We start from the raw sequence: 25,614 nt of genomic DNA on the forward strand, positions 1-25,614 counted from the left end.
AAAGTGACTGATTGATAAAAATGGGTATTTCCGCTCTTGGAATTAACTGGATAGATTATCGTTATGCGATTTTCAATGCCATGTCTTATTAGCTCAGCATGGCGAGGGATATTTTTGCACATGACACTCGAAGCCTCATGAATAGCTGCGCTTGTCATGTCTTGATTCCGTTCGACTGACGGCCGTCATGTGTCACTGATTGCCAATATCATGACGACTGCGAAGCTTCTTATTTGGTGCGCCAATGCTTTTGCTTCTGGTGCCTTATGCCGCGTTGTGTGATCTCATGAGTGCACTGAAAGACCTGTAAATCTCTGCTGCTTTCAAAAAAAGGCAAAAAAAAAAAAAAAAAAAAAAAAAAGAATTCAACCAGCTGGCAGCAACTCTAGGATATACAAGCCTCTTTGGAACTACTTAGTGCAATTATTTGTAATTGCATTGTTAAGTAATTAGCTGTTAAGCTTTAATAAAGCAATATGCTGTGAGACTGTGGAGAGCACAGTCCTAAACTGGAACTGAAGTGAATTTGTCCAGATAATAGTTGGCTCCATCTCAAATATATCTGGAGAGCTTTGTTTGCTTTACACATATTGTAAGTCGTCGCTGAGGGAGAATGACGGTCTTGCTTGCAGCCAGCCAAAAGAAAAAAAACTTCCTCTCTCTTCCTCTCCCTAAACCTTTTTTCTGTGATGCTCTACGCTTCCCTTCTCCCCGCCTTCAATCCATATGCCTATCTCTATCGCCTTCAAGCAAACCCCCTTTTCCTCCCCCCCTCCTCTCTCACCGATGCAGCTTGGAGGGCTGGGCTGCCAGTAGTATCTATTTTCCACTTGGATGCAGGTGATTCTGCTTTCTCCCTGCAATTCATATCCTGGATCACATGAGAAGGTCACCGAGTCACCGGGCTCCCGCCCTTCTCCGTTACGACTGCCATTCATGGGGATGCCTGGATCTCTGCAGGCTGTCGCCAGAGAACCTGAAGGGCAGAACACACGTGAGGCAGACACACACGGCATGTGCATGCGGTGTCGAGAGAGAGAGAGCGCGCGCGCACACACTTTCATATCACAGAGGAGACAGCTGTTAAACGCAAACTCTAGCTCAAACAGAGTTATAGCACACAGCAGATTACTAACCGATATCAGTCAAAATACCGCCATGCTTTCCTAATCTGTTTCTCTAAATCACAGCTGTGCAGCAGCCCGCCACTTTGAGAATGATCTGGTAAAATCTGATGGATTTCTCAATTCTCCCATCTTGACAGAGCGCATTGAGAGACTTAACACAGTTACTTTTATTGAAGTTTTGCGTGCATGTGTGTGTGCGTGCCTCAAAGGATAAATGCATTCAAACAAAACTAAAAGCCAAAAATGAGGGAAAAAATGCAACGGAAAACTAAAAGGCTTCAGTAATCATTCTGTCTATAATGTAAACAATAAATGATGCTTGGTACAATGAATTTGATGAAGCGATTTCAAATTGTCAGGAAAACAACACATTAACGTCAGTGAAACAACAGATAAAGACTGTAATGGAGATGCACTTGACTTCGGTTCCACATGGAAGATTTCTGTAAATGTCACTGCATCCTTCTGATTGAAACTAAAAGGAAAAAAAAAAAAAAAGAAAAAAGAAAAGAAACTTCCAATCAGTAAAAACTGGCATGGGTATCCTGACAGAATAAACACTGGACTATTCAGACTTCCTTGTGAACATCAGTTCTACTTTAACTAAGTAACAACAGTAACCTTACATACTTAGGTGTATTTCAACCGGCTCAGATCCAGAGCAACATTCATGACGGGGCACGAATCTCAAACGTCTCACAATACAATAACACTATCTGTGAACTGGAAGATAATTTATGAGGTTTTAAATCAGGATTCTCTTTTCTTTCCAAGATTGAAGTCACTGTTTATCTGAAGAAAACTGGCACTCTAGTATTTTTATTTTTTTCTTAATCTATTCATGTTAGGTGCCTACAAGTTTCAGGAGCTGTTAGATGTTTTAAACAATTTATTAAAAATAATTGACCTAACCTGACATATTTCTCAAGTGATGGCTTTGTCACAAAATCTCATGGTCATATGGAGCCACATCACATCTTTTTAATTCTAATATATCACTCCCAAAGCTCATATCTGAGAGAGTTCAGGATTTGTGGATTTTGAGGAGGCAAAAAAAAAAGGTTAAACTCAAACTCATTTTCCAAGTGTGTATTGTGCGAACTAGAGTGTCACACATCAGTTTCGCTTCTTTAGTGGTTTCTTTCATTGCAAAACACTCTTACAATTTAGTCAAAAGTAATGCCTGGAAATTATAACATTCACAGGAAGTATATTGACTTTCAGAGTTTAAACATCCAATAGATCTGGAAGAGTACTCAACGGAAATGTTTCAGCTGCCAGTCACCTGGTGTAGACGGAGCATTATAATTTAAAGTGAAATCAGCAGAGGCCTCCTTTCAGGTCATATTGAACTTTCTTCATATTTGAAATAATTTGCACGTGTCCCAAAAGTAATACGCTGAATGCTGAACTGATATTTTGCTGAGTTTCTTAAGCATAAAGTGTTAAAAAAAAAAAAAAATCAAAGAATGCTGCTCAATAATCCCAGAAGTTACGTCACTTGTTTCTATTGATTACCTCATGAATTTTTTTCCCCTCTGCGTTTGATTCACCCTATTTCTACTCATAGTTATCGATAACTACTTGGCTAAGATTAGTGGGCTCTTTGGGGCTGTGGAGGGCTCAAGACATTGTGGAAATCTGTCAGCAGTGGGATTTAAACCAGCAAGCTTCTCTCAGGCACCATGTGACTGTAACCAATTTTTTCATATTTGATGCATGCTTGCTATTTATGGAGATATTTGCAGATATTTCACACTGTTGGGTTTTAATGAGTAAAACTGCTAGAATTCATTGCTTATGTACATTTATACTGTGTATTCCGAGGACACTGATATCTTGATATCTATCTTATCTATCTACTGCAATTTTTTTTGTTATATAAAAAGCTTCAAATAAAACACATTTTGATAACTTTAGAAGCAGGAATGAGAGAGACACTCATTTTGGACTGTAAACTTATGTTACAATCCCTGAAAATTCACAGCATATCATATAAACAGCTCAAAAGTCACCCCATTTATTAAACGACTGAATCTAGGAAACTGAAGCAAATAAAGGGTTAAAATTTTGCTGACTGGTTTTCATTTATACATTACTGATAGGGTTTGAAAATATTCAAGATGGACAATTGTATTATTTTCTAAAAACTCACCATACGGCATAATATAATGGTGTCAAACTCCATCAACTCAGATTGATAGCAATCTGACAGTGTCAGTAAAAATGTTAAATGATAGCCTGTGAATAACAACTCCACAGTTTCCTCCCATTCCCCTAAATTGAATGATTTCACATTTAACCTTTTCCTATTTATCTTTTTACAAAGCCTACCACACATAAAATCGGAATTTGTTGTGAAACAATAGGTGTGATCTGAAACGCTGCCAGCCACAGTGTTCCTCACACTCACTCATACTGCCAAAAGCCTGCTGCTTCCTTGACTGGAAGATTTCTGCTGCGGGTTCATGGCAATGCCATTTCACTTGCAAAAGGGCACTAGTTTTAACTTCTTAACTATGAACCCGTCTGGTGGAGCTAAATTGTACTCCCAGTGGCCAAATGGGGAAAAGCAGTTAATTAAAAAAACAAAACAAAAAAAAATTTGTAGGGTAATATAGTCTTTATGACTTTTGCACTATGAAAATCATACCGTGGACGGGACTGGCATTTTTTTTTTTTTTTTTTGCCACAAAAACTGTGCATTTGACACTTAAAATAAACAAACAAAATCTTGATGTGTCTGCAAAATCAGCTTAATTACCAGTGTAGTGAATGTGTGTTTGTTTATAGTTGAGTGTTCCTTGAGACAACAGACTTACTGTCATCCAAGACAGTAGTTGCTATAATTCTCTCTCCATTGTACAGTTTTGTCTATGGGAATCTGTAGTCCTAAGAAAGCAGGGTAGATAAGTGTGGTATGCATCTGCAAAATCAATTCCATTCTGCAGTGCAGTGAATTCCATAAAATTGATTTCCACGTTAGGCTGCCAAGGCTGTATTCTAAAAGAAGCAAAACATGTAGAAAGTCATCGCAGATTGCATAAATGGGATATTTCATTTCCCATTTGCTTCCAGGTGCTTAGTTATGAAACCAGTCAGGAAGCCCAGACTGCATTAGCGTAACAGCTGCAAACGCTGCAAAGGAGAAAATCAGTAAAGTAAGACTTTTACTGCTCGTACGGACACGGTCATGAGATTATACAAAACACTGAATGACGCACAGATACAGAAGGGAGAGCACAACACAGTTTAGGGGCTTTTTTAGACATCTACATATACTTAAAGACGTTCACATGAGTCCTCCCAAGCAGTTTACCTATTGAATTATGTTCTGTATAGAAACATACTCTGCACCAAATTAGGTGGCAGTAAATAAAGCACTAAAATCACACAGGAATGTGCTACATACTTGTTAACATACTTTTTATATCTTCCCAACTCTTGTGAAGCAACTCATTATTGAGAAAGCAAGCAATAAACACACCTACAGAAAGTCGCGCACTTAAAATGATATACTCACTTGAGAAGTCAATTGCGAAGCCGGACTTGGTGATATAAAAGTCTGTCTCGAATTGAATTGTGACGACGTTGAGAGTGGAATGTATTCCTTCAGGCAGCAGCGAGCCGCTGACCTCCTTCAAAGACATCTCGTTCTCCGGAGGCCCATCCCACACCTTCAGGATGTCATGGGATGCCTCCGTGTCAAACGCGAGGAACTGCAGACTGAAAGAAAGATGAACACCGGAGATTCCCGTCTCAGTTTTGTCGCGGTGAAATTGTGAAATCGTTTCGGTCACTCATGCTGTGCTGAGTTCATAATGGCTTGTATCCTAAATAAAACAAATACAAATGGTCCCAAAAAAAAGGTCAGAAGAAAGGGCTGCTGAACTTTGCAAGATTAAATTGAATTCTGGAGAAGAAATCAATCCAGAAACAGTGCGCCTGTGCTTTTGGGCATTTCAGTGGAGATTTGGGATCATCAGTCAATTTGTGCCTCAGTCAGAAGTACAGTATGAGACCGCGGACTTATTTGCAATCTCATCAAGAGATGGCCTGGAGCAGCTCTTCTGACAAAGAATGTGTGGCTGACTTTATGAAATCATGTTTACTCCGACCTCAAAGCCTAAATGGGTTTTATTTCACAGTAATACTCAAAGCTCAAGCAAAAAAAAAAAAAAAAAAAAAAAAAAAAAAAAACCTCACAAAAAATGTCCTGGGAAAACTCCCCTGGGTGCTGTCACAGTGTCTACAAAGTCTCTCTCACAATCACTGGCAACTGCAGATCGTTTCTCTTGATAAAATCCAACTTTAGAGGAGAATTGTTTTATGTCTGAAATCTTTATAACATCTCATGAAAACATTTTTATCTCCAAATGTTTGGAAGTTTGCACAACCTCGATGACCCCGGTTATTTCCAGACACATTTAATTAAAACTTCTCCTTTATGTAGGGTCGGAAGCGTTTTGATAATGTCAATCAAAATTATTTTAGCTTCATCATAAATCCACTGAGTGTTGCACTGCTCGTGTTTTGCTGATGAATTATATCCTCTGCACAATACAATATTTTATACAAAATATTTGCTACAGACTGCAAACTATTCTTCTGTCTTAAAAGACGAACCTTTTCTCTTCTATCCCGGGTAAACTGCATAGTATGAATTACCTGACAATGTTCCCAGAGTTGACCTCTATTGTCCAGGTGCATCTCAGGTTGTTATCGTAAGGAAAGGGATACCCAGGAGAGAGGATCCGGCCTGTTGACTCTCCCTTGAAGCTGCCTCCACATTCCGCTGCATCACACACAAACACAAAATCAATAGAAATACTTGCAGCATAAAAAAAAAAAAACAAAAAACCCTGAATCTGTGAGCTGGCATAGTAAGAAATATAATATCACGACCACCCAAGTAAATGTGCCGAGAACCGACAAACTCGTTGCATCTCTGGCATCACAGAACAATCCAGCGTGCAGTACGCTACTCGAGCAGAGGAAAACCACATTTTCTCAAACATGTCTGCTTCTCATGTCACATTTTTCCTGCACGGAGGAGTTTTTTAAATCAATGAAAATTTCCCTTTTCCAAGGACTATTAAACATCTATTTAAATTGTTGCTTCACAGAATACTGTGAATCGATGTTTCACACAGAGGGAATCAGAGAGAACATCAAATCCTAAGTGCTGCGTTTCAGAGGAACTGAGGAAAGAAAAAATTCCCATTATAGTGCAATGTATGCAACTTAAACTGAAGAAAGCATAAGAACTTTTAAGGGAAGCTATTATTTTGTTGTTTGAAGAACTATTTTTTTTTCTATCTATCTATTACATATCTGAATATCTGAAAAAAATATCCGAGTATATTTTGAGAAGCTATTTCTCTGTATCCATGTATTTGGTTGAGATGTATAGTTTCTGCATAAGTGAATTTTCTATGCATACAGAGGAGGCATACTGTTAATATGCTAAAATCATTTTAGTAAATTTAGCCTGTTTTCTTCTCCTGAAAATCAAAATATCGTCACACTGTGCTAATGGGTAATGAAAGAGGAAGAGGCACTTCCTATCTTGTCTGACCAGAGATACGCAGAGACACCAAATTTATTTTGTGTCTAAGTATGCCTCCTAATGATGCCATTAATTAACTTTAAAAAGACTGTGTCCTGAGAATATACAAGATGAGCCTTGGACTACAGGGAGGACATTGCTACAAATGTTAATGACTAAAGGGGTAGCTTATCATCCAATCTATGTTGTCTCTTCCCTGGTTATCACCCAGCTATCTATATTGCAGAGTAAGCGGCGCTTAATTAATAGGAACATTGCATTAGATTGCTACAGTGGTGTGCTATAATCAGTATCATAACACTGGGTAAGTGCAGAAGTCCTTGGTGGGAGTCTGCATGTGGCCATGGAGAAATGGTCCATTCCACATGCAGCTCACAGATACAAAGCTCACGATTAACACTGACCATTCAGCGCCGTTAAACACTTGATCAATAGCCTGATTCGGCTTTCTTTTTTTCTTTTTTTTTTTCTGTAGGAGTCATTGTGTTAAATGCACCACACTGCCTGAACTGAAGATATGTTTCACAGAAATAGGCAGTGCCCCACACTGGCATTTAAAGTACAATTCTGCACACGTCCAGAATTTATAAATCTTTTTTTTTTTTTTTTGCCCTACTCCATCACTGCTCGACATCAAGAAACAGACACAGTTTCACAACAGCTTCCAGACTCGAGCAGCGTGCAGGTAATAGCTTTATCATTTCTTTGTCTCTCCGTCTCAGCATGGTCTGAATATCAAAGTATAGCCGGGACCGTGCTTCGTGCCCATGACTCAGTGGGACACAAACACGCTGATAATTATACCTTTACCTTCAAGACAACAACAAAAAAAAAAAAGTTGATTATTGTTGGTGGATTAAAACATTCACATTTCACAGCCACATGAAGCAGAGCCAGAGCCACACAGTGACTGCTCAATAGCAATTCAGAGCTCCTCCCTATAAAACTCTTACTGATTCTATAAAACCAGTCCTCCATCAAGAACACACAGAAAGATCAATGATTCACAATAAAACATCAGGGCTATTTATATTCTCTTACAAAATGACAAGCAGAGCATTTTCTTTCAACACGGTTCAATTAAGAAGAAATCATGTCGGAATAAATCCTTAGGATTAACACCTAGCAGAGCAATGTTGACATGGTGCCTGTTCTGAATAATAATCTCAACCACGAATGGAGGGAAGAAAAGAAAGAGGAGCGGACCCACATGATAGACAAAAGAGCAGAGGCAGAACATGCGGGAGCAACAACTGAGACAGATAAAGTGGAGGGACACAAAAGACGAAGGCAGAAGGGTTTACCTATACACGAGGGGAGGTGGTTGTCCCACGCCCGTCTTTCCCCGGTCATACACTTGAGTATGCCGCTGCCGTGCAGAGTGTAGCCTTGGTCACAGCCGAACGTGATGGCGCTGCCGGCAAAGTGGCCCTGGTCGCTGATCTTGAAGCCGAACTGTGGCACACCTGGCTCATCACAGTGTGATAACTCGAAACCTGGACGAGCACAAAACAGAGACAAGACTGTGAGAAGGGCGGGACGGGACAGATGGGCTTGAAATTCTGAATAAATCAATGACTTCATTCAAAACAGAAATGTTTGAAAAGGAGATGTAGGAACTGAAATTTGATATCCCACTGCCTTTTTATTTTTCTTTTCCAAACTTGAATCATTTGCAGAAATTCTTTCATATAATCATAATTAACATACGATTATCCACAATTTTTTTTTTAATTTCCAGGTTTATGATAATATACATTGTTATATACATTAATATATTGTTTAAAATTAGATTTTTCACCTGATGATTTTAAATAAAGACCAATTTTCTTATAACAGTGTTTTCTTTTTTAAGTAGCTGTTAAGGATTTATCTTTTGTTTTGTGTGCTTTTTTTTTTTTTTTCAAGATTTATATTTTTGGTTCCTTTAAGCTCATCTGCCAAATCCTTCCACAAATCCATCTTACTCACTGAGAGATTTAAATCTGATGTGCAATGAATGTGAGATAAAAAAAAAAAGTGTACTTCTGTTTCCAATACCCAATATCCTATTATGTTTGATCCTTATTGAATGATTTTGAAGGATACACATTGCAAGCTGTTTTTTGACACGTGTAAACCAGTACCGTATCCCCATTTATATGCATTGTGAATGGGTATTGACTGAGCGTTGAGAATTCATTTCCGGTTGAGCACAATTGAAAGACTTACAGTGCCATTTTATGACTTGGCAGTCAGAGGTTCCTTTTGGACAGAGAGTACAATCAGACATTCACAATTAAATGTTCAATTGAGTGTGAACATTTACTACAATTGAGAAACAGCTCATACACTTGGAACAATTTACCACATTATAGAAGAAATTAACTAAACAAGCCACCAGCAAAGCTCTGGAGCTCTCCTCGCTCTGACTTGACCATGCCCTTTATATATATATATATTTTTTTTTTTTCCATCTCTTTCAGGTACTAAACATAAGTGTTCTGCTATGCAGCGACGGTGGCTGCACATAAACCCGGCAGGGCTGATTTACGGTCACTTCTCACAGCGAGGTCCATGCCCATGCCAGATGTTATGGTAGTATTACAAGTGTCATGCCCAGTATAAATCTCCAGCAGTTACTGCACACCGTTACAAAATTACCTCAGGACTTTTGGTGCAAGAGTCATGAAAACAGAGTGAGATTTAAGCTAAGATTTAAGCTGGCCATATTCCGGCCCCACGCTGCTCTTTGGCTCCTCAGTCAGTCAATCCTTTGCATTTTGCGAATATATGTATGTGTTCTTTATATACTCGTATATATTCTTTTTTAAGCAGCCAAGCAAAGACTAATCTAAAATAGATTGTAGGTGGTACTCAACAATATGTTATTTACCTTGAACATATCCCTGAAATAGAAAACAAAACAAATGAAAAGTAATTATATGATGCCTAATTATGGGTTATTCTGTACCTGCAAAGGCGACTTGTAATTAAGTCATTTTTTCGCAGCTATTTTGCTTTTAAATACAGATGGCTTTTGTTGTTGTTGTTGTTGCAAATGAGCACACATTCATGATTAATGTCCGTTTTGGTTATTTCTTGGGCAATGCCTTTTCAATGTCGAACCATTAGTAGTTTTTTGGTTGTTGTACCCAGCACATTTGGTGTAATTATCGCACGCTGAGCGTTGGGAACCTGGTCATTTTTGTCGGAAATTTTAGTTTCCACACTGACAAAACTGTTCCAAAGTCAAAAACAGAAATGCTTACTGCTAACTCCATACTGTTCAATTTTCGCCTCAGATAAACAACTTTTAGACAAAAACAAACTCAGAGAGCTCAACAGCAGGTGCAACACAAAGACACTTTAAATGAGACTGCGAAATGCAGAGTCACCAGAACGTTCTCTCGTCACAGTAATAAATTAAAAATGGTTAGCAACAACACACAGTCGGCAAGCCAATTAGGGGAAGAAACAAAACCCATCCATTACTGGCCCGTTTTTTTCCAGCAGTAACCGAACCTTCGATACACACATTCACTCACACACAAGCATATGCACACAATGTATATGCATTGTATTTACCGACACACAATGGCATAATATGATGAAAACCCCAACAACAATTCACCTGTTTTAACAAGGTAGAGTTAAGCAGACATGGATGCTAATTGCAGGAGTGGAGAGCAGAAGAAAAGAGAGCAAAGGGATTCACATAAAGAGAGAGAGAAAAAGAAAAGAAGGGGGGGAAAAAAAGCTAATTTTCCTGCAGGAATGGAGCAGAAGCACCATGCTGTGTTTAATGGATATCCTGACAGTGAAAGACACAGTGAAGCAGGGTGAGGGTCAATTAAAATTTTCTTTTAAATTCTGCTACTTGAAATGCCTGGCTCCTGAAGAGAGGCTAAATCTACTCATTTGGAAAAGCTTTAGGGCCCTCCTCCCCCCAAGGGAAATGAAATGTGACTTACTGTGGTATATGAGCCGGAACCCCGCTGCCGTCATCTCATGGTCGGAGTAGAATTCCAGCCACAGATAGTTGGAAGTGCTGGTGAGCGACAGACCCTGCATCAGTGTACCTGTGTAGGTGCCAAGGAGTGGAGCTGCACCATCCTTTCCATCGTACAGCTAGTTGGAGAGAGAGAGAGAGAGAGAGGGAGAAGTATAAGGGAGACGGCACATTCTGAGAATTTAACAGTGTATCGCCACTTGAGAAAGAGAGTGAAAATGAAAAAGAAGCAATTACCATAATATATCTTTATGTGCTGTGTCTCTCGTAAAAGTAATGTTTGAACTAAGCAATTGACTGGATTATCTATAAAATACTTGACATAATTGTGATTCTGTGCTATTGTGAAGCTAAATCAACAAAGGTGGAAAATGTCTAAAAACATTTTTTTTTAATTTATTTTTATGGTGGGGAAGAACAATGTAATTTGACTAAACTTATTTTAATCGTCTTACTAGACCGTCATTGTCAAGATAAAACTAAGCCAAAATTGCCCCATAGCATGGCATTGCAAAGGATAAAGATGACAGAGAAAAAACTGAACGCAATTTTAAAAAAGCAACAAAAACAACAGAGACTGTTCTCCTGTCGGATACCAAGCCGAACCCCAGCTACTGTTATAACGTATGTGGCCTCTAAACTAAAATGAGTCTGACACTTTAGCTGCCCTTAGACATCCGTTCTGAATTCTAATCACATCAATCATGCAACATCCCATAAATTGTCTCATTATCACACAAATAAGATACTTACAGTTTTTATGATGACATGATCTTTTTTTTTTTTTTTTTTTGCCAAACTTTAAATCCTGTTTGACACATAACCTTAGCCGTTTTTTTTTTTGTCATCACAGGTAAAAAGGCTAGCATTAATCCGGATTTTCAAGGGAGATAATATAAGTTTAATTGAAACATATTTTATTTATTCGTGTGAATTTGAGGTTTTACACAGATGTAAAGCTTAAAAAGTAACCCTTTCTCGTCTTTAAATGTTTATTTTTGCTGTATTGCTTAAAAGTAGTACTGACATGTTTAAGCAAGTAATCAAATTAATTGTAACATTTTCATTTTGTTTGAGGCAGTTGCGTTGTGCAAATGTGTTTTTCCGCAGTTCCTATGTTCACAGAACGAGTAAGTACACAAGATTGCGGTCTAAAACTCCATTACTAGAAACACAGATAGTAGACTACAAACGTTGTTAATTAGAGCATTAGACAAGACGTACCAGAAGAAAAGTGCATTCCAGCTGTGAGACGGGAACCACAAAGTCATTTGCATCACATCTGTGACGCTTAGCAGAATTGCTAAAATGCCCTTGAGCAAAGAAACGACGCCTTCCCTTCCCGAAAGGCAGGCTGCTGCTTTTCTTTGACCTTTGCGCCGTCTTCCAAAGCAAAAAAAATTCCAGCACAAAATTTTTTTCTTGTTTCCCCAAATTGCATATTGAAAGGCTCCGCAGCCTTGTGTCATGCAAATAAGCTTTAATGACAACAACTCCTCTGCTCATTTGTTGATGATCTATTTTCCGTCAACAGAGAGGCGCAGCTGCGTTGCGTCTTTACCTTGAGAACGTCTCCTTGTGCGAGCTGAAAGCTGCTGGCGGTGATGTTGATGCCTTTGCCCGTTTGCACCTGAATGCTGTACACGCACTCGTGGCTGTTGTCATAGTTCATTGGGTAATTTGGGGACAAAAGGACTCCTTCATTGTTGGAGACTGTTGATCCGCACTCCGCTGTAAGAAAACAAACGCCGAGACGACACACATCAGTCACACCGAGGCACGCACTTCAGCTCGCTAAAATGAAAACGACACCACGTAACTCAGTCATTAGCATGTTACCGAGCGATAAAGGTACGATTCTAATGCCTGACTTGAATGAGCCAGTGTCCATCCTCTTTTTATTACTTCCGTATCATAATAATCATTATACACTGGCACCAACTCGTTATGAAACAGTGAGCAGACTATTAAATGCTCAGTGTAGAAACACTGACAGGCGCGCTTGCCAAGGCGAGACAGCCGAGGATTACTGCTCAGAATTAACTGTTCTGAATCAACAAGTACGGCGTTTGAACAGGAGGGACATGAGCACATGTTCTGCATTCCTCTACTTCGTTCATGTGCACCAAAACTTTTAGTTTGCTCAAAACCTGGAACATGCAAATCCCGATGCTAGGAGCTGCTATGGGAGTGAGGTTTAGTTTAAAGGATATCATTCATCTGTTCTGACTTGATTCTCTGTTTATAATTACTGTGGACCACCCCTAAACTCCTCTCCCTTGACCTGCCTGCCTTTCACTCCCCTCCCTCGAATACAGAAGTCTCCTCGGATGGCTTTAATTCTTCACTTAATCACAGGTCGGAGCTTTTAATTGTGGTCTACTGATGTAAATCCAATCTCACTGAGTCCTTGAGTATCTAACAAAATAAAGAGCTGGCTTTTGGCAAATAGTACAAACATCACATCCACAAACAGGAGAGGAAACAGAATAAAAGCAGCTGACCACGTACCCACACACCTTGGCAGAGGGGCGCTCCACATGCGGCGGCCACCTCCCAAGCACACGATTTCCTTCGCCCCCTGTAGACGGTAGCCCGTGTTGCAGTGGAACGCCAGCGAGTCTCCGATGCCAAACCTGGAGCCCGTGTGCCAGCCGAACCGAGGGGTGCCAGGGTCCTGACAGGGTTCGAGATTGTATTCTGTACACAACATACCCAAAATATCAGTTGTAGCAGATATTATTGCTAGAGGAAAATATCAAAGTGGCAGTCTAATAAAAATGATATTGGTCATAACTCCCTATGAGGGGAAAAAAAAAAACAAAAAAACTTTGTTTGGCTTTGTTCCCTTCAAAAAAGGAATGCACGGTCTGCTACAGAGAGAGACACTGCAGCTTTCGGGAATGCTCAGCTTTGCTGCAGGACACAGCATCGGGGTGGACGATGTGCCGAAGCTTGAATCCAGAACGTCTAGATGAAGGATGGGCTCGTTAAAAACTGGGCCACCCTCTATGCAATGTCGGTATACATGCGCCATCGGTGGCCCTGTGAGAAGATACAGCTCGGGCTGCGACAGAAGAGTCATCTTCCCTCTCATCCTGAGCCTTCGTCTGTATGGAACTATGTGAGTCACTGGACTGTAGGACACGGCTCATTATTGGCACGCTTTCATCAAAGGTCATCGGAGGTTGACAAATTTATTCTAATCTGGAAATCTATAGATGCTAACTGTTCACAACGGAAGGACACACACACACACACGGACATGCACGCACGCACGCACACACACGCACAGAAACTAATTTTCATGAATATTCATGACTGCATAAGTTATGCTTCACTTCAGCGAACAGCAGGCAAACATTTAGCCAGAATGTGCATGAAACAGAACCCACCCCCCCACCCCCCGCTTTTTTTTTCTTTCACTTTACCGTTGCTCTTCCTCACTGTTTCTCCACCCTCTCCATCAACCCTGCTCACTCAGCATCACCATCTGTCTCATCTTCCTTCTCTCTTTCGCTCCATCTCCACACTACCCTAATTCTCTATTCTTTAGTCTCTGTGTGGGAGCCCCCATTATTTCTATTCCCTGTCCCCCTCCCGTCTCCTCAGTCCTCGGGACACTGGCCCACATGGCATGCTTTGATGATCACTCTCATCATGGTCAGACATCCACAACCTGCATGACCCCCTCTGTCTCTTAATTATCCTCCTCTGGTGAGCACAGGCCTGAGGGCATGGTCTACCTCCAGCCTGATCCCGTTCTGACCGACGGATCACTCCTCACATGCTACTTTACTCCTGTTTTAAAGAGGCTCGGAGCTTTTGATGTCATCATGGAAATATCTGTCTTCTTGCTTTGCTCTGCCCATCACTGTCTCTCACTTTCGCTTTCTGCCCGTCCACAACAACTCCTCCCACCACAATTTCAGCTCCCAACTCTTCCCTTCTGCCTCCTCCACACTATTCATTCCTCCACTATATAAAAAAATAAAAAAAACACCACCCTTCACTACCCATTCTGTCTATACCAATATACTTTCCGCTCTCCATTCCTCCTACAGACAGAACCCACAGATGCCTTCATACCCGAGAAGGAGATGTTGAATCCCTGCAGCGATATGGAGAAGTCAGAAATGAAGCGTAGCTGGGCCTTGAAGTTTCCATACAGGCCGGCATTAACCGGCGCGGGCCGCTCTGAGCCAGTGAGTCGAGCCAGTGGCTGAGCGAAGCTGCCATTTTCAGTTATCAGGAGGTAGTCATGGTGATCCTCCAGGTGAAAGGAGTGGAAAGTGAACTGGACACCTTGGAGTAGAAAAGAAGGCAATTCTCTGTCAGCGGTTTGGAGAAAAGAAAATGCAACAAACCAGTCAACAAGACAACAAGCGAGATTCAGACTGAAAATACAATTCTGAGCTTTCTTTTTTTTTTTGTTTCCTATGGATTTATATTGGCAATGAAGAGAGCTGTTCAAATCAAGACTAGAACTGACTGCAGTGACCTCCAAATGCACGTGAATACGACTTAAAAGATAAATTTGGTGTGCTGAGTCCTTTATCTGCCCAATTAATTTTTAATTAACTACTTTTACAGCAACAAGGCAAATCAGCAGATCAAGATTATTCCCAATAATTATCATAATTAACAAAATGGGAAGAAAAACAGCAAAAGTGAAAATACTGACAAAAAATAAAGAATTGTGTTGGTTGTTTGCTTTTTATAAAACCGAATGGCTTTCTCCAGCACAGGCACCCCCACCAACTTAAAATATAAAAAAGCACATCATAAACTTACCGAGCACATACAGTTTCAAAGGAAAAGCAAAGCTGTAAATTATATATACATTACACAAGACTAAACATTCATTTTCTCATAAAATTAAAAAAAAAAAAAATTGGTCAGCTTCTGTAATCTACATTGATTGTACATTTCTTTTCCATCCCACTGTAGCACTGATTTAATAAATACATAGTCAGTCCATCCATGATGGCCAGTTGGCTGCCATTCAGCACAATCAGCGCTGCCATTTCAAGGCCATCTGTTGAATCGGTTTGAATATGACTATATAATGTCCTCCACAATGTTTGGCTCACTTGATCAGAAAAGTCCTAAATGCTTCAAATGGGGAAAAACTACACAAAATGAAATGATTGATCGTGCTCGGTGAAACAGTAATTATATTACAGAAAATAATGCAAATGATCTATCAACACAGATTCAGTCATGTGAGGAGATTTTCAAATATGTTGGGGACAAAATATTGGTAACAGAAGGTGATGGATCCCTGAAGATGAATTTGTTATCAAAGTTGAAAATACAAGTACTTTTGGTCATAATATATGCTGCATCCATAAAAAATGATGCATGTTGCTCAGCAGAAGAGACAAATTCCAATGTTTTATTCCAGTTAATTCCTTGACCTAACATCTCGCAAATGAGACAAATTGATCGATTCAGTTGTGGTGTTACTCCAAACTCTCCTCCTCTGTTCACTTCAGCCATGTGACTTTGGCATTATTTCGCCAAATACAGCATGCAAATGGTAATTTAGAGCTTGAAACATGACATATGGACAAGGGGATTATCATTTCCTTTAGCTTCCTGGCCAGTTAAGACAGTGAAGCCTCTGTGGATCCAGGTGGAGAGAGAGAGTGCACCCGCCATCAGAATCACTGAAGATCGATGGGCATCAGCACTTGCTCTGGTCTCATGCCAAGGTCTATGCTTTAGTTTAATATTCTTATGAATTTCAAATTCTAAGGTGCTAATGTCAGCAGCATAATAAGCAAGTTCTGCACCTGTTACACTTTATTCATTTGAATTTGTCTCATTTTACATTTGGGTAAGTTCCAAAAGTTTTAATGATAACCAGGCATTAGCCTGGCAGAACGGGACGGGAAACCACCCCCAGTGTTGACCTTACATTGATGTGAGTGTAGAGCACACAACGTAACCTCTAACATGACATCGTGAGCTTTTAGTTGTCTTTCTTACATGAATATACCGATAAAATCATATGTAATGAATCTAGGAGGAACTGGTAATAATAGTGCTCTGTCTGTATCTTTAAACTGAGTCTTCATAGTTGTGTTTTATTCAGTGCCTACAAACATTTAAGTATGAAGGAAAATAGTAGATATAAAATATATTTTCATCACATCTCTTCTCTGCAGACACTTGGCCTCAGATCAGGGAAATCTAAAACTCTCACACCACATGTCTCGCTCGTCAGTTTATCCACAAATGCACAAAGTAGACACGTACAAAGAATGACAACGTTACTCGAGGAAAAAAATGTCAACATAAATTAAATGTTTGAACATGAAAAAAAAAAAAAAAACAGTTTTCATACTCAGAGTAGTAAGTGTTTGTGAGACAACAATATAAGGTAAATCTTCAGAGAAAAGAGACGAGCCGGATTTGACAATAAAGATCAACTGGTTTCGTACAAAAAGAGCAAAATGACAGTACAAAGAGCCTTGCGGGATGGGAGAGGAAAAATCGCTCCAGTAAAGTATGAAGATGATACAGTGGGGAAGTTGAGATAAGCTCAGTGTGGTTTTCATGTGATAATGAGTATGGACGTGTTGGGGAACTGGTTTGTGATCACATAACAGGGCGAGTGCCGTGATAACAGAATTAAACTAATAAAGAAGAGTCGCTTATGGAGAAAATTGAGACACCCAAATTCTTTGAGCAAGTGGGCTGCTCAAATGCCAAATCTGTTCACAGAGAGAGTGAAATATTCCCTGAACAGGTAAAAGCACCCCACTGTACACAATCTGTTCAAATAAAGAGAGGAAGCAAAAGAACTACTGATAAAGAAGAGTCGCACATGAAAGTGAGTCCTCTGATACCGGAGCCCACTAAAAAATGCAATCACAGGTAGTTTTATTAAGTGAGGGCCACACAATATAATATTATTCATACGTTTAATCTGGAAAGTTGCCAGTGATGAAAAATTCAAATGATCTTTGCTCAAGCAAAAGATGTGCTTAACACACTCCTCACTCTCTAATGATAAATCTGTGTGATGATTTCAGGGTCTGTTGAGGGGGTGCCATTTCATTCCTGATTACATAATTTGGTCATTCCTGGGACTACCTGACACGTCACTGCAGTTTGGATGAGTTGTGGCTAAACCTAACAAAGTGTTTTAGTTATGTGTGCATATGAATTTAAAAAAAAGGGTAAATATGCTTCATTTGTACAGAGTATTTCCACTGATCCAGAGTGTTTCACACTGTTATAATATTCATTCACATTCACCAGCGGTGCCTATTCCCAAAAGACACGTTCAAACCCCGTAAGTTGTGATTCAATGTCTTGCTCAAGGACATCTTGGAAAAATGGACAGTGTGTCACGGGGGAATCAAACCGCCAACGCTGGCATTGACAGAAAGCCGGTTTTCCAACTGAGACGCGGTGGTGACAGAAGCCTTATTTTAAGAGCGGTGTCCTACCTTTTCCATGGCTGACCTCTACAGTCCACGTACAGTTTAGAGAGTTGGGATACAGCTCCGGGTAGCCTGGAGATAAGATGATCCCTGCAGGTCCTCTGATATCCCCACCACATGACGCTGAATAGAGAGGGGAGATAATGAATGATAACTGTGACTGGGGGAAGGGGGGGAAAAAAAAGAAGGAAAGAGAGAAAATTATAAATGAACCAATAAATCCTTCACCTGAAGACAGAGGAACGATTTAGATGAATAATGCATTTAAGTCATATCACATCCTGTCCTGCTATTTTTATGAGCACCTGTAATTCTGCCAACACATTGTTTTTTTCCTCTCTCTCTTTCTAATACCAGCCCCACTGCCTAACAGGACAATAAATTATTCATTAATTCTATCCATCCATCCATCTATGCTTCTCTCTCTTCTGGTGTCTTAAACTGGAAGTCATTGTCAGAAACTACAATAATCCATTAAATTTACTCACAATACACAAGAATTGAGCACATTCAGCAGATTAGTGGATCAAAGGTTTATTTTTCTCTTTTCTACATAATCACATCCAAATAATTATGACTTTCTTTCAGAAAGAACATTACCATTTCTCTATTTTTCAGTCAGGTAAGGAGAGATTATCTAGTTTCGACAACCTCCCTTTCACCCGAGTGCAGCACTTCAAGATGAGACGATAAGAGATGTTTTCTGAGGGGAACAACATCCATGTCACCTTAATAATATGACTCATGAATAGTTGACCGTTGATATAATTTACTACCAGACAGCTTCTTATCTCATCAAATGAACTTAATGAGATAAATCCCTCCCCTCGCTGGCTGCTGAGGCCTGGGAGGTTAATGCTCGATACGTCTGAAGGTTAACTTCAGTAATTGGCTATTGTTTAAACCTGCAAATGTTTTCTCACAGTGTCAAAAGAATCCAACACAAAGGTCATATGAAGGGCTGTGCTTCTTAAATAATAAAAGGCAGCCATGAAATTTGAAAAGATTTGTGTTTTTTTTTGTTTTTTTTTTTGTGCTGCTCCTGTATTCTTTGACCTAAAGCAGGGTGGCAACGCAGCCAAACGTGCTGATCCCTCAACAGCTATCGTTGACAAATATTAGCAGTAGAACTCTTGTGCATGTACATATTTTCAAAGTAATGAATGTCAGATGATGTTTTGGAGGATCACTGAGATGCCTGCGGCGCCACAGCTGCACACACCCACCCCCCTCTTATCCTCGCTCCTTCCACCCTTGGGCTCTCCGGCAAGCGCAACACATCAAGGCCTGAATCCTTATCCACCAACAAAATTATATCAAATATTTTATTAATGAGCCAAAATTACATAAAGTCATTAAAAGTGGATGAGTATGCTTGGCAAACAATCTACTTTAGAGGCTCCACAGGCAGACAGCCAAGGTGTTTGGCACCAGCCTGGCACACACCTAGGCTAGAAAACCCTCCAAGAAACAATATGAATATTGAGAAAAACCATTGGGATGAACTTGTATGACATGGCACTCTAACATATGCATGGCGTGGTGCTCCCATCAACTCTTGCATGTAATGTATTTGTTATTCTGTTGCAGCTGAGTGATCCATAACCAAGGGACATCATTTACGGTTTGTACACAGCAACAATAATCGCCAAAATTGCCCTTTAGTGTGTTGCGACTCCATGCAAACGAGAAAATTGCGCAAACCCATTACACAGAATGAAATACTGTGAAATATTAAAACTACAGAATGATGCTAAACAATATGCAATGAAGTGGAGCATAATAGCTCTTCTATATTGCATAGTAAATAACATCTATATAAGTATACGCAGCTACCAAGTGTGTTCGCTGAATAAAAAGCACTTTGACAAGTGGAGCTTCTGTTTGGTTGGTCAAACCTGCTGCTGACCACCCATGAACAGTAAGATACTGGATGCTTTTGTTGCTTCTCAACAAAAGCAAAGCAGCTATTTTGTGTTAGTTATCAAGTTAACAATGCACAACATGAAAGTAAAAGTGTGAGTCAAAGGGCGAAGCATCAAATTCATGACGAAACCTGCTTTGACACGTACCATCACACGTGGGAAGTGAATGGCTCCAAAAGTGATTCTTCTCACAAACCAGTGGCTCGTCGTGGCTCAGCCTGTATCCTGGGTCGCACTGGTACGACACCGTGGCCCCGATGGACAGGTCGTGGCTTAAGCGGGCGCCGTTCACAGGAATCCCGGGATCCATGCAGGAGTACGTGTCCAATGTGACCACTGGAGCAGATAAAACAGGTTTTATTTCTTAAACATGTTTGAAATAACTACACATACTTACAATGGCAACTAAATTTACCGCTGTGGTTTTTACACCAAGTCATCTTTACAATGGCCACTTGCCTGATGGAGTGTCTTTGTCTTAGCCCCTGGACTTCGCCGTTACTGTGACTTATGATCGCAAGGACTAAGTCATACATTTTCATTGTGTTGTGTACAGTGGTGCACTCTGTATTCAGAACAGTAGTACTATGAAAGGGAGTCTTTCTGTTCCCCGTTTTCTGGTTAATACTGAACTATTTATACGGTGGAGACGTTCTGTTTCGTGCATGCAAATAAAATATGGCCTCCGTGCTACAGAGGAATATCAAAGTCACACAGCATTTATGAAACGTGAAACGGCAATGCCACTTTTACAATCCCTGACATATCTGGGTCAGATTCATTTAAGAAAATAATGGATAAAAATGTTGAGTTCGACACAACTCGGCCTGAGGTCGTATGCATATTACAGAAAGCCAATTGGTGAGACTTTGAGATTTGCATTTGTTTTGACTTTTCAAAAGAGTCCTTGTTTATGTTTAAGATAAAAAAAAAAAAAAGTCTGGAACAATAAAATACATCAGTTCAAACCATGACAATGCCTGGTTGACAGTTGAGAATATGTCAGAGTTTCTGCCTGAATAACCTTGATAGATTTGTCAGCTCCTCTGGTTTGTAGAAATGCAGGGTTTTATCTTCATACTATGCTTCTTTTTTTTCTTTTTAGCTTTAGTCATCACATCACCCAGGGAGCGAAGGTCAAAAGCCGATGTTGGATCGACGCTGTGGAGGAGTACAGAGCAGTAGTTTCATAGGGAGTGACAATTGGGGGGTACGACCTCGCTGAAAACTAACAAATATACTTCCTCTTGCTCCATGCAAGCACTGGAGAACGTCTCCTGGTTAGGCGCAGCTTTCTCGGCTGCTTCTTCTCATAGAGCAAACGCGTTTTAAAGAATTGCCAGCTTCCTCTTAATTTTTAGTGAGCCACAAAAAGATGCCCTCATTTCTTCCTGTGATTTTCAAGACTGCCATTTGGACAACTTCCAAATAGGGTTTGCTTTTGATGCAGTGAAATTATGCAGATTTTAAACAGTTGTGTGAGACGGCAGGTCATCTGTGGGTAGGCTATTCTAAGGCAGCATTTTGAGATCATATATTTTTATCCCTCTTTTTTGGATCGTGCAGACACTTATATCCTAACCTTAATTTTTGAGGGTTCTGTATTCCTCCTTATGTCTGGTATCAGCGGCTGTATGCTCGGTAAAATGCATCTCACACAAGGTAAGGCACACGCATTTAAAATTGCGCTCACGGTGTAATCTAATAAGCTCAGATATACCCTTCCTCAGCAAGTCGGGTGTAGGATACAATACAATGTATAAAGATTCAACACATCATTATAGGGAAATTTAATCCCACAAGAAGTATTCTGGTGTGTTATACAGCAGGGCATTGATGACAAAAAACACACAATGTAGCACAGTTATGCAAGCAGGTTTTTAAGCCATACATTATTGACGTATCACCCTGCATAACAGCCCAGGATGAAAGGAGAGTAATGTGTAAGAACCCAGAGCTTCCTCTGTCGAAAATGTGCCCCTGCTCAGCTGTATTTTTTTCCCTTGATGCTAATTATTTTTTTTTCAACAGACAGAGACAGTTTTGACATTGTAACAAGTGCAACAAAATTTGAAAGCGTCAACCGATTTTCTATGTCATGAATAAAATCCACTAAAAACACTCTAAATTTCACTAAAGGCAATTCTAAGGCAGCACTGAACACAATTAGGCAACGCATTCAGTACCTGTATCATCGCACTGTCCCTTAAACATATTACACTTCTACTGAGTTGAGTGCGGTGACCGCGGCTGGATAAAAACTGCTCCTGAGTCTGTTTGTCCTTGCTTTTAACGCTCTAATGTTTTCCTGATGGCAGCAGTTCAGATCGAGCGTGTCCGGGGTGTGAATTGTCTTCGACGACGATGTGCACTTTTTGAGGCAGTGGGAACTGTATAGTTCTGCCAGTGATTGAGAAGGCAGCTGATGATCTTTTGGGCTACTTTGAGTAATGGAGTCCTTCTTAAATGTGTTGTTCTTGGCTGTGCATTCAATATTGATGCATAAAATCATTTGGAAACGTGCATCTCAGTCCAAAGGGTTACATCTTAGTTTTTTTACACACAATGATATTGATAATGTCCTCGTGTTCATGTTTATTCAACAGTATTTTGTATAACCAATTTTCCAAATGAAGTGGGTTTGGTCTCTCTAAAGCATTTCAGCAATAATATATATAAATAGCTGTGGAAGAAGCTAATACGATCTTACAGTTATTGCTTTTCGATAGCCTCGTCAACCAAAGAGAAATGCACTTGAGAGCAAAATATAATAAGACAAAGGCACTTGTGGCCTGCTTTCAGTCAATAATACAGACATAATAACAAACTCTGTCTTATGAATCAAATTGGAGTGACAGAAGTAATGGTGCTAGTGCAAACCACTGTGAATAGATGACGATGAGCTCAGAATATCATTCAATACCAGCTGGTGCTCTAATGATAACGGCGTGGAAAGTGGAATACAAAAGACCCTCGGTTATTAACTCATCCTAAATAAAACACCTTGCAAGTCAATAGACGTCTGGAAACATTTAGATTTTCTTTGGCAGTTTGTATTTCAGGTTACATCCTTAAAATTTGAGCAAACGTTTTACCTGACAAGAGGCAGAGAAGTGAGAGAACACAGTTCAGTAGCAAATGAGTTACTCCCCTTTTTCACGTCGTCTTTCAGGATCATGAGTCAGAGCGTAATTATAAGTTCTTGATAATATTCGCTCAACCTCACAGAATCTGCTCTTATTGACTTGTATTTGTTACATTCACAGATCTGGGAACAAACCATTGAATTTTCCACAGCTGATTCTCTAAAATTTGTTGCATAATTTTTGTCGACCATTTCAAAGGTCCTTCCCAAAACATCAGTCACCAAATTATGTTCGACTGCTGCTTATTGCCTAAATTGAAAGTGTCCTTGTCTGTGAAGAAAAAAAAAAAACAAACTCAAAAGCCAACATAATATTGCTACTCTTAACTGGCAAAACATAACATGCACAAATAAAGACCTCTGAAAAGCACATGAACAAAAAAAAAAAAAAAAAAATTGTCAGCCTTCCAGATATGAAATCAAGTTTTGCTCAAATGTTTCAACCAGATAACAGGTGTAAACGGCACATTTATGAAGTAAATAAAGGAAGAAAAGTACAGAAAATGCCTCAAATATGCTATATCTGATTAGGAACAACCAACTACCAACATGATGCCAAGGGTTGTGAAGTTCACAAAGCAGATGAGAAACACAGTGCTGAATTATGCAGTGTTAACAGCAGCCATATACATTTACGGTCCAAACACTCACTTATGAGAACATCTGAACATGGTGTATCGAGCCAACTATTCTGATTACTGTGCATCGCTGACTCCTCTCTGAGGTTTGGTTTTTATTTCACAGAGGAGCCATTCCCCAACCTTGCAGTCGCTGCTAACAGCTTCAAACGACTTTCACTGATCAGCCCGAAAAAGTTGTGAACTGTGAAAAATGAACAGTCAATAGATAACCTGGGATTAACATCAGCAGCATTGACCTTGTTCTGCCGCCCTTTCCAAAGTCAACGGTGTTTGAAATGATGTAGTCTCACTCTTAAATTTTTATCCCCGTACCTAATCCTAATAAATTTGGTTTCAACATTTAGAGCTGAAACTCATTAGGTGAAGTCGTTAAGACAATACTGAAGCTCTTTTAATGTAATCCACCTGAAAAACATCCTCCACACAGTTTATTTTCGACGGAGTGAAATAAACGACACAAATGTTTAAAAAGAGGAGCAAAGCAGTTAACTTTCAGTGACATTCTCCACTTGAGCTTTTACTGCCTTCTTTTGTTTGGCAAAGCAGATTCAAATGGTTCAAAATGTTTGTTTTTTTTAAATCCATTGAAACGTATGACTTCAATATTGAATGTATTTTTAACCAGGAGCACTTTGCGCCATCGAGGTCGACGCTTCATCTTGAATACAGATACAAAATACGAGAATACATGCTCTCACCTTCATAGAAGATCTTGAAGCCACTGTTTGATCGACTGTTGTCGGTGGTAAAAAGCAGATACAGAAAGTTGCTGGTACTAAACAGGAACTGAGGGACTTGAGTTCCATTAAAGGAGCCGATCAGAGGAGACAGCAGGTTGGGACCATCGTGCACTTCCAGAAAGTCATAACTGAGCTCAGTTTGAAACCTTGAAAGGGAAAAGAGAAGACACATGGAGTTGCGGAATTGACACTTACAGACATATGAGAAGAAGAAGCTCGCACAGCAAGTGTTCCAATTATTGCAACAGCCTAAGATCAATGGCTTTCTTTGAAATGTGGCATGGTATGGATCTGTGAGCACACTCTAGTCTTCACAGCTTCAAAGAACAGACAAGAACACAGCATTTCGATATAATGATCAATACGATCGAAGAAGAAACTTCAGGCATTTTAAGATGGACAACTGTGCTTTTTAAGAGCTATTAATTAAGGTAATTGTGCATAATACTTTATTGCACCACCATCATATATTTCATTAAGTTATCTTGGGGGGAAAAAAAAGCTCAGGAAAAGGCAAAAAAAAATTAGGTTGGTTTCCCAAAATAGCCTGAGTGAAAGTATTTCTTTGTGGTTTTACAAAGGACTGTGTCTGCAATGATTATAAACTACGTACAATTTATGGTTTCTCTTTTTTTCTCTTAGGGAATAAAGATCTTAAAGAAAGACATGTTTTCCTTTTTCCAGCACCTTTCCGAGGCAGTGAATGCCAGGGAGCAAAATAAAGAATTACTTGAGGCTTTCAACATTTTTGGAAACTAGGTCCAGGTCTGTGTTCTTCCTTCGCTGACTTTCTATTTCGAACACAAAAGCTTCCAAGGCTGAGGGTAAGAAGATTGTTCCTGTACTCAGGCACAGCATATGTGCTCTAACTGTATATGAGTTTCTATGTTTATTTATTAGGGCATTCATAAATGCATTCACATCCATATTAGTGCAAAGATGCAGTACAGTATGTGTCAATAAAATCAAAGGAATAGTGTGGATCCCAGTTGTTGTCTGTGTATTAAAGGGTGTATAGC

General features: G+C 39.8%; 1 protein-coding gene across 3 annotated transcripts in view; it reads right to left on the minus strand.

The window, feature by feature from the left end:
- The window catches only part of LOC115397239 (CUB and sushi domain-containing protein 3-like), a 228,627-nt gene that overhangs the window by 119,927 nt on the left and 83,086 nt on the right, over positions 1 to 25,614 (minus strand). For all 3 annotated transcript variants that reach the window (XM_030103466.1, XM_030103468.1, XM_030103465.1), the window contains exons 17-27: positions 24,554 to 24,741; positions 20,217 to 20,405; positions 18,151 to 18,267; positions 14,777 to 14,992; positions 13,199 to 13,387; positions 12,249 to 12,418; positions 10,650 to 10,806; positions 8,001 to 8,192; positions 5,796 to 5,922; positions 4,651 to 4,853; positions 785 to 976 (exon numbers count right to left, since the gene is read on the minus strand). In XM_030103466.1, coding sequence (XP_029959326.1) covers positions 785 to 976; positions 4,651 to 4,853; positions 5,796 to 5,922; positions 8,001 to 8,192; positions 10,650 to 10,806; positions 12,249 to 12,418; positions 13,199 to 13,387; positions 14,777 to 14,992; positions 18,151 to 18,267; positions 20,217 to 20,405; positions 24,554 to 24,741 — 1,940 coding nt within the window. The remainder of the gene's footprint in view (positions 1 to 784; positions 977 to 4,650; positions 4,854 to 5,795; positions 5,923 to 8,000; positions 8,193 to 10,649; positions 10,807 to 12,248; positions 12,419 to 13,198; positions 13,388 to 14,776; positions 14,993 to 18,150; positions 18,268 to 20,216; positions 20,406 to 24,553; positions 24,742 to 25,614) is intronic.

This window comes from Salarias fasciatus, chromosome 11 (assembly GCF_902148845.1).
Source record: "Salarias fasciatus chromosome 11, fSalaFa1.1, whole genome shotgun sequence".
NCBI classification, from domain to species: Eukaryota; Metazoa; Chordata; class Actinopteri; order Blenniiformes; family Blenniidae; genus Salarias; species Salarias fasciatus.